The sequence below is a fragment of the Rhagoletis pomonella genome, unplaced genomic scaffold (assembly GCF_013731165.1).
Source record: "Rhagoletis pomonella isolate Grant_MI unplaced genomic scaffold, Rhpom_1.0 Rhpom_scaffold_00002, whole genome shotgun sequence".
In the NCBI taxonomy this organism is placed as follows: Eukaryota; Metazoa; Arthropoda; class Insecta; order Diptera; family Tephritidae; genus Rhagoletis; species Rhagoletis pomonella.
This window is the reverse complement of record NW_023458556.1, coordinates 86,899,980-86,910,456: the sequence shown is the minus strand read 5'-3', so window position 1 is coordinate 86,910,456 and position 10,477 is coordinate 86,899,980. Positions and strand designations below refer to the sequence as shown.

The 10,477-nt window shown below is 33.5% G+C and overlaps 1 protein-coding gene across 1 annotated transcript in view; it reads left to right on the top strand.

Annotated features, from left to right (window-relative positions):
* Window positions 1–474: 474 nt before the first annotated feature.
* LOC118734140 overlaps window positions 475–10,477 on the top strand; it is a 369,851-nt gene continuing 359,848 nt past the window's right edge. Inside the window, 2 exon segments of the mRNA XM_036463849.1 lie at window positions 475–552; window positions 9,620–9,773. Coding sequence (XP_036319742.1) covers window positions 9,759–9,773 — 15 coding nt within the window. The 5' untranslated portion in view covers window positions 475–552; window positions 9,620–9,758.

Here is a 10,477-nt window from a genome sequence, read left to right as displayed (position 1 = left end):
AGAAATAATATCGATCGCTTAAAATCGATATCAAATTTGTACTTACGCTATAAAAATGTTATGTCTATGTTATGTAGTTTGACTATTGAATGAAAGACTTATTGTCAACTAAATGTAATGGTTTGTATTGCACGCGCTTCGCGTTTTTCATTTTCAATATCACAAATTGTTTATAGTGACTTTGGATAAAATTTCAAAGTCAAAAGATATCAAAGCAAACTCTATGGGACTGAAAAACATTATTTTCTACTTTTAGTCCATTTATAGAAGCGAGGTATATTAAAAAGTTTTTTTCATAGGTTTTCTTTCAATTCAAATTTGAGAGGCGAAAGTCGTTTTTTATGTAGTTCAAAAATCTCCTGTAAATTTCCTTTATCTGTAGCATTATTAACTTATTTATATTTATAGCTACGCAACTAATTGGATTTATGTATGTTTAAAAAATGTGTTTCTTTTACTTATTGTAAGACCAAATTTTTCAGTGGACGGCCCAAGATCTATACCAAGACGTGGTATACGATCAAGGTTACTGCAATTCGGTTCTAATTATGGGTATGATTTATCTTTCATTCAAATTTTATTAACTGTGCATAAATGTGCACAGTTATAAATATGTAAGTAAATGCTAAAACTCAATCGCTCACTATACATAACTAAGGGCCAAATACACAGCGGCAACAGCTAAAAAAATACACGAATGCGATATCGTAACTGCAAAAGAGGAACAGCTCTGCCGTTTTGTCCCTAAATGTCAAATTATTTGTATTATTTTTTAATTTTTGCGGAACATTTAAATCTACACTATTTTCAACCATGTGGATGGTTTAACCCTTGTTGGAGCTAATCTAGTAGTAATTAAAATTTACCCCGTTCTTGATGACCTATTGATCTTGAATTTGGTATACACCTTTAGTTCTGATGGCAAAACAATCACGTACGTATATTCGGTATCACTGTAAATCAGGGCTGCATAACTATATAAACGAAAAAATTTCGTTTCGTTATTTATTAAAAAAACACCTTATCAAAAAATTCCATTTGCTTATTATCAATAAACAAAATATGAAAAGAAAAATAGTTTCGTTAGTAATCAAAAAATGTTAACAAAAAAATTTCGTTTCGATGATTATCAAAATGAAAATATGTATGAATAGGTCATGGAGTAATGAACTGAAGGTGGCGCATTCCCGAAACCGCTACTTTGGTTTTGCCGACTTTGACGTTTATGGCAATACGTAAACAAACTTTTTGTTTATAAACAAGTGCAAACGTATTGTGTACTTTCAAGTGAAAAATCGAATTAATTCGTGCGTTCTGAAGTAAAAAACGTTTTATTTGTAATAAAGACTTTATAAAAATATCGTGTCGTGTGTTGAATTGCAGCAGCCGTAGGGCCAAAGGCCCCAAATGCAGTTTTTTTGTTTCCCCGCGACGACGCCTTGGCCAGAAAGTGGGTAGAGTTCTGCCGGCAGGAGAAGCCATGCAATTTAGACACCAGCATAAGGAAAACGTTGAAATACCACAAATTACAAATTAAAGTCGGAGGTAAGCAAGCATCAACCACATTCTGCAGGAAAACATGCGCTGCGACAAGATATTATCACTTTTTCGGCACCTGCAATAAAAACACGAAAATTCTAAATAGTTAATTAATAAGACCTATTCTTTTGAAAACATTTCAAGAGTGGTTGTATATTTTTTGTTAACGTTGTGCTTAATTTGCCATATTCAAAGATGGCTTGAGAAATTGGTGAATCGTGAAGAAAACACGTTTTCTCACTGCAAATTCACAACTGTCAACTCATTGTTCTTCGCCATATTCTTTGTTTACCCGTTGCTACAAATGTCATTCTGCGGAAATGCGCAATCTTGTATTCTATCGTTCTTGCGAATAGGTTTCTGTTTCATTATTTTAAGCTCTACACAGAATTACAGCGGACGACGGTAAAGCGGTCGGCGGTAAGTGAACAGCTGTTCAGTTACCGCAGTGAAATCCGTCCGAGTAAACACAATTGCGGTTGACTGCGGCTTCAGTTAACTGTCATTTTGATTTGGAAATTTTCATTAAAATATTTTTATTTGTTTGGTACGTGCGTGTGTGTATATTTTCTGCAAATAAAAATTGTTAATAGCATTTGCAAACTTGTGATTACAATCAACAATATGCCGCCCCCAGGGCGGTAAAAATAGAAATAAATTTAAACCAACCGAAAAACGTTGGCGGTAAAAATGCTGCCGCCGCAATTATGTGCTTCGTCTTCCTGAGTTTTAATTTTGACAGCGGTTACCCGTCGACCGCTCTACCGTCGCCCGCTGCAATTCTGGAAAGAGAAAATTGTATCCCATAGATATGGATCTTATAATGAGAGTTGTGTAGCAAAATTTATGTAGGATTACATAGCATTATGCGAAGTGTTTTTATTAAATAATTAAGAAATAGTTAACAAAACGCTGTTGTTAAATTATTCGAAAAGTAATTGAGGCCAGAGTGTCCAGGTTTGGCGATTTAGCGCCAATTTGGCGATTTTTTTTGGATATTTGCGCTTAAAAATTTAGGAAATCGCCATTGGCGATTTTTGGCGATATTTTCCTTTTTAATAATTTTTTTCCAGTTATAAAAATATACAAAACTTAGTTTTCCACGTTAATTTTACAGAAGAATCTAATGAACTGACTGTCAAAAATTTTCAATGACCCTAATCGAAGAACTTTTGAAACGATTACCTAGTCAGTTAAATACTTTTAAAAAAGTTTTGATTTTTTCACTAGAAAAGTGTTTGAATCACAAGAGTGCGAGTTTCAGGGACCTGCCAATTTACTATATGAATTCGAAGAAAAGAGGAGCAGCGAAAACTGCATATTTAAATCTTTTAACATTCCCATGGAATAACTTTTTTCAGAACGGCATTCCATCCGACTCTGAAGAATTTTGGATAATTGCTTACGGAGTGAAAACCGCAACAGGCAATAAAATGTTTGGAAATATAAGTAAAGTAGCCTTCATATTATTATCCTTGCCACACTCAAATGCTTTTGTTGAGCGCGTTTTTCCGTAATGAATTCAACAAAAACTAAGATTCGAAATAGTATGAGGTTGAAAGCCTTATTTCAATAGCTCGAATAAAATGTTATATGAAGGCTAATAGTTTCTGCTGCAAAACGTTTCCAATATCAAACAGTATGTTATTAAGGCTCAATATATGACAACAACACAAACGTAAATTATTCAGACACTATAGGCGATTTTGAAGAAATTGTGGAAATAGCTGATCTCGTCTTATTATAGGTTTTTATTTTATTTTTAGCGACGAGCGCTTAAAAGCGGTTTGTGCGATTAATGAGTTAATATGAGTTATAATAAATTTAATAACTAATTGCACAGTCCTATTGGAAAATGTGTTGATACAAATATTTTTAAAAAGTATGCGTATTTTTTAAGAAAATTGTTTGTACATCACTATTATATAAGTGATTTATTATTACCCTGAAGGTATTATATTCTTTTTTTTAACTACATTATAACAAGATCTCATTTTTAAAATAAAAGATTTGTTAAGTAGATTTCACTAATTTTATTTAACAAAAAATTTGCGATTTTTGGCGATTTATTTTCAGAAATGGCGCTTTTTTTAAACAATCTGGACACCCTGATTGAGCCGCAATATTAATATCACTTCAGTTATATCATCACTCAAACCTCACCTATAGTCATTAATTATGTATTTTAAAGTCGAAAACGCTCGCTCTACGCAGAATTCCTTAAAAAAGTTTTTAGTTTCTTCATTTTTAAAGACATCGTATCAAATAATGAAATTTGCCTGTTTATTAAATTTTTTGCTTGCTGCAGAAACAAATTTTCTTTTTTGATAATCAACGAAATAAAATTGTTGTTGACATATTTTTCTGATCATTATAATTAATAATTATAATAAACAAAATGAATTTTTTTGAAAAACGCATAATGTTAGCATTAATATAATATTAATAATAGATTGGCGCTTGCACATACATACGTTAGTGTTTGGCCAAACCTCTCCTCCGATTTGTGGCGTGCGCCTGGATGTTGTCACAAAAAGCGGAGGGACCTACAGTTTTACTCCGACTCCGAACGGCGATTGTATTTTTATGAGAAGCTGTTTTTCATGGCAGAAATACACTCGGAGGTTTGCCATTGCCTGTCGAGGGACGACCGCTGTTAAGAAAAAACGTTTTTTTATATTTTTTTTGCGATGTTGCTTTGACCAGGGCTTGAACCCAGGCGTTGATGAGTGAAAGCGAGCACTGCTTACCACTACTCCACAGCGGCCGGCATTATCGATGTAAAAACAAAAACGATTTTGTATTTTAGTTTATTGATAAAATTAACGTTAATGTGTAGCCCTGCTGTAAATACATGAAGGCCGCCGCTATGTAATGGCGGATTACATATTCTTTCACAATGGTTATTGAATGAAAGGGCCTGACTAGTAGATTACAGTACACAATAGGGGTCCTCATCAAAAGTGATAATCTCTTGATAAAGTGATAAATTTTTCATTTTGTTAGATGAACTGTCAAACTTTGTATGGAAATCTATTTAACCAAAGTTTATCACTATATCAAACGACTTTGGTAAATGTATAAATTTCAGCAAAATTCAATCCTTACACGTTGCCAGGCAGTCGCTTTTGCTACGAACATATAAAGGCAAATGAACACAATGGACGAGGTAAGAATGAAAATAAACTAGCCATATAAGTTAAATAATAATCAGTTTTATGAAGTTATTTACCCAGGTGCGTTCATGAAAGAACGCGGATAAACTGATAAATTTAAGCAATTTATCCCTTTATCACTTTAGATGAAGACTCCTAATGAAAAAGTTCCAAATCAACAAAGTGGCGGTTTAGATATATTTGGTCAATCATCTCAATAGTGGGTTAAAATATTCCGCAAAAATATGCGACGTTCAAATGTACTATAGACTCTTAAATAAAAGATTAATGGTAAAAGTAATGTTATACGAGATTTTTCAAATACTTTCGATCAACTTGAGACCCGATTAGGACCACTTCAATACACTGTAAAATAAATTGGTACGTTTAGGAACAAAACGGCAAGTGGTCCAAAATTTCCGAGCTCTTCCTTTTTCATAATTTCCGTACTGCATTCATGTCTTTTACTGCATTCATGTCTTTTTTGATCGTCTCATTTTGTTTAAAAGTTTTATTACAGACACTGAACTTTCACCTCTACCTTCTTACTACAGACCAAAGAAAAACGTGAAATAGGCCATATGCTCACTGACTGATTAAATGTCAATCTGCATAGATCGCTACGTTATCTAACCGCAGCGCGATTAGGTAGGGGTAATTTTTTTTTGGATGTTTCGATGCACCGGAGCTATTAAAAACATCGCTAGATCAATGCTTTCCGGGATGTAATTGTTTTAATTCCTATTTAAATTTAACGGAAAATTTTATCTTTTTCAATCCAATCATTACAGTCCTCTGTAAACGAAAAAAATAGATACATGAACACCTATGTATGTATGTACTAGGGATGTAAGTTTTTCAGATTTTTCCGATCCCGGGATTTTTGGGATGTCATATCACAGCCCCGGGATCCCGGGATTTAGATATTCATTACTTTTCGACAACTTAAATCGAAAAAAAATCGCTTCTATATTGTTTGAGAAGCTCTCCTACAATGAAATAAATAATAAATAAATGGGTTTGAAACCAACTTTTTTATTTAAAGTGTGGTTTTTATTTTTTCTCTCTGACGTCAGGATTTATTTTAAAGAACTTCAAATTCAATTCAAAGATATTATTGATTCCAAAAATTATTTAAAAAATTCAACACAATGTAGAATAAAAATATGGGTACCAAATGCACACAAGGATTCACAAGGACGAATAGGTAATTTTTTAAGCTGATAAAGTTAGAAGGACGAAATTCGAGGATGTTAGCGAGTTTATATAAGTCCTCAACATATCGCACACCTAGATCTAAAGTGAGCTAACTCAAAATTCATAGAGGAAAATGTAACTGCTTTTGGATTGTACAGATTCAGCGCAATTAATACAAAAAACAGGTATAACAATATATTTTTAGTTAATGTAAATATTCATGAAGAAAAAAATATTTGCATTAATTGGATCTAAGTCCTTTGAATTGATTTATGCAAAAAACATTTTTTTTTGAGGTGATCGCACTTTAGATATATGTGTGCGATATTGCAAAAACAAATATTGCGAAATGTGAAGGATAAAATTTAAAAAGGACATTTTCAATACTTACCAGTTCTTCTGCACCAAAAACTTGAATCTGTTTAAATTCTACAGGATTTCCTCTTTAATTTGGCACCCATACTTCTTCTCTAAGCACCTTTCTCTGAATTGTTTAAATCATTTTTGAATTACTGACGTCAGATTGAAAAACTAAAAACGCAATTTTACTATATTTGGCCCATGGTTTTGCGAATATATCGACATTTGTGTTTAAAATTTACTATCGCGCGTTGTTATATGTATGAGCTAGACATTTATAAAAAAAAATATTAATTATTAAATAAAAAAAGAAATATAGCCAATTGTGGTCAAGAAAGGGAGTTTCTATTATTGCCATCAGTGCAAATTACAAATTCCAAAAATCCCGGGATTATTTGCCAAGAATCCCGGTATTTTTTGGACCTTAAAAAGGCCTGGATCCCGGGACTAACATTCCTAGTATTTACATTTGGGTGTTTTTCCGGAAAATGTATTTTTATCAGTTTAATGAATCAGATAGAATTTTTTTTCTACTGTCGGTGTTGCTTGTGAATTTTTTAGTGCGCGTTGTGCTAAGAAAAATTCATAGACGATATTTGAAAATATTTAAAATTAGGCACTTTAGCTTGGTTAATAATAGCAACCCTATAAATATACAAACGTTTCTTCAAAAAAGACGTATAACTTTTTAGAAACTTCGTTACCATTATTTTTGTGCATGAATTTCCTAAAAACTGAAGAAATGTCAATCTCTTTTAAAATGTAATTTGAAAATTATGAAATATAAAAAATGCTACCAATTAAGAAAATTGCACATATGCCGATGAGTCGATTGTGGAAACAGAACACCACTAATGTCAGATGCTATTAGCAAGTGATATCACCTGCAACGAATTGACTAAAGGCATATTTTTACGCCAAATTTGTCGTCATATTTTAACACAACTTTATCTCCTTTATCCATACCCCTACCGATGATTATAGCAGCCATAAGGAGGATATAAGGACATATCCTGATCGAAATCAACCGATATACGGCTTATTAATCCCATCTGACAACGTGTTCTCACTTATTTGACGGCAAATGTCATAATTTGACATAGTGAAAACATGCTTTAACAGAGCGACATCTACATACATATGTCACTTACTGACAAAATTAAAAAGGAAATTATGTACAAATTTCAAGCTTAAATTTTGTGTAGTTGCCGCATGAGAAGAAAGACCCTATCGCTGAAACAAGCCGTAACTAACTAAAAATGTGTATTGCATAAAACGATGTGGGGATTTATATTTCGATAAAATGCAACTTAGTCAATCAAAAATTGAATTTTGGGTTTTTAGTTGGTGACGTGCAATAATGTCAATGGAATTAATGTCAATGACATTAATACACAGCCCAAAAGTGAAATAATGTTAATGACATTAATGCACAGGCCAATAGTGAAATAATATCAATTGACATTAAGTCACTTTGGAATTGATTCACCCTCTAAAAGTGAAGTATGTAATATTATAAAAATTAATTTTGTTATTTAGACTAGAGATGTATTAATAATAGACTGGCGCTTACACATATGTTAGTGTTTGGCCGAGCTTCTCCTCCGACTTGTGGCATGCGCCTTGATGTTGTCACATAAATCGGAGGGACCTAAAGTTGTACGCCGAACGGCGATTGTATTTTTATGAGAAGCTGTTTTTCATGGCAGAAATACACTCGGAGGTTTGCCATTTCCTGCCGAGGGACGACCGCTCTTAAGAAAAAAACTTTTTTCTATATTTTTTTCGATGTTGCTTTGACCAGGGCTTGAACCCAGGTGCTGCGGAGTGGAGCGAGCACTGCTTATCACTACGTCACAGCGGCCGACTAGAGATGGGCACGGGAAAAAATTTCAATCCCGAACCCACCCATCGCGACGTTTTTCAGAATTGTACCGCGGGTCCCGTGGGTACCGAAATCTATTACTAAGTTTAATTCACATGTATTTTAGATTAATTTTAATTTGATTTGCTGTTCGTTTTCGAGTCAATAAAACATAAAAAGTTCTTATTTCATAAAATCTATTTAAGGAAGTTTAATTCACATGTATTTCAGATTAATTTTAATTTGCTTTGCTGTTCGTTTTCGAGTCAATAAAACATAAAAAGTTCTTATTTCATAAAATTTATTTAAGGAAGATTTTCTGATTTTACGGAGGTTGCGGGTTTTATCGGGCGTGTCGGGAAAGGATTTTGGTCACGTCCCTCCCGCAAAACCTTCCCGATACTTGCACGATTTTGAAATCAGTTCCGTGGGTCCCGCATTACATAATTTTTTTGGATGCCGTCATTCTGCTCCGTGTAGAATGTACTTGTAAGCACTTGTACCGCGAAACCAAAAGCAGCGTCTTTTTCGGCATTTTTTTAAGCAACGAATCTAAATGAGTACCGGCGTTGGCTGAAGACGAAATACTATCTTTTCGATTTTAAATACTTTTCAACTGTGCCCTTTTTTACCTTCCTTTTATTAACTCGGGATGTAACTATGTAATCTTGATGCGCCTAAAAGATGCAGCGATTTTTATTCTCAAGTTACATACCTGATGACAGTACGAATGGCAATTATAATAGGGAGGTTTTAGATTTTTAAACTATAATTTTATTTATTTCGGAAAACAATTGAACATCCCGGAGCATGTTAAAAACCCTTTCATACATATGTAAAAGCTTTAGGCTATTCAAAGGAGTAGGGTCTTACGTTCACGGGATAATATTAAACGCACACCACTGACAAAGCGGGGATCAACCTCTTTCGAGGGTGTATCCGGTCCCCTATTATCAGTTAGGACTGAGCATAGAGTTGGTTTTAATTACTTTTTAACTATGAACACTGCAGTAGTCGCGTTTTTAAACATATAAAACTATTGCGCTGTTGAAGATACATACATAAGTGTCAAAAAGGAATAAATTTTAAATACCTTGATTTTTTTAAATCTTTGTGTAAAAGTAAAATAGTGGTGCCGAATGAGCGGCCTACATACAAATGTATGTATGTATGCACATATGCCGCGCTTGTACTGCAGCGTTGACTTGTGAAATTTGACTCACATAATGAGCGACAGAGTTTTGAATGCATCAAATATCAATGATGTTGGGGCTGTCCACTTGGTTTTATCAAAACATTATTTTAATTATAGCTGTGATTTTCAAATGCATGTATCTGCGATCACAAAGTTTTAAGATAGCCATCAAAGTTTTCGAAACTTGTGACAGCTTCAACACCATTTGATATAAAATATTTCTTAACATTTATGTCATTGTTTTTCGAAAACTTTGATGCAAACGTTTGATTTTCCGATTTTCATACTTTTACTTATTTTATTTCTCAGGTACATTTTTACTATAGTCAGCTATCTAATTGGAGTATTTATATTTGCAACAATTGTCGGTCAAGTTGGAAATGTGATAACTAATCGCAATGCTAATCGCCTAGAATTTGAGCGGTTATTGGATGGAGCAAAGACATACATGCGCCACCATAAGGTTTGTATTAGAAATCATACCAAACAGTCATTGTACTTATACACACAAATATATGTATATACATATATATTACATGGTAGGGACGCTAAAATGTTACAAAAAATGCCGAGACAAGTAAAATTAATTTTGGGTCGTTGATCACGGATCTGTACACCATTTTTCTAGATAATATCATTTTCTCATAAGCCGTATACGAGTATACGAGTACACCAACAAGGGTATAGCCAGAATCTGATGTTAGGGGGGAAAACGAAATATACTTGCTATTTTTTATATATTTCTTATTTAATCATTTTTACACTTATAGTAAACATCTCAGAGACTTATTTATGCTTCCCTTCCATATAAAATGTGGGCAAAAATAGAAATATGGACGGAATTAAATGAAAATTCGCTTCTTAGTAAAATTGAAATTCAAAAATGCAATTGGTTTTTGGATAACTTTTATACTTTCACTGTAACTGCAGTTTGAAGTTGAAAATTTGGGTTCTTGTGGCTTTTACATAGGTATGTATATATTATATATATATAGATTGGCGCTTACACAAATGTTAGTGTTTGGCCGAGCTTCTCCTCCGATTTGTGGCGTGCGCCTGGATGTTGTCACACAAAGTGGAGTGACCTACAGTTTTACGCCGACTCCGAACGGCGATTGTATTTTTATGAGAAGCTGTTTTTCATGGCAGAAATACACTCGGAGGTTT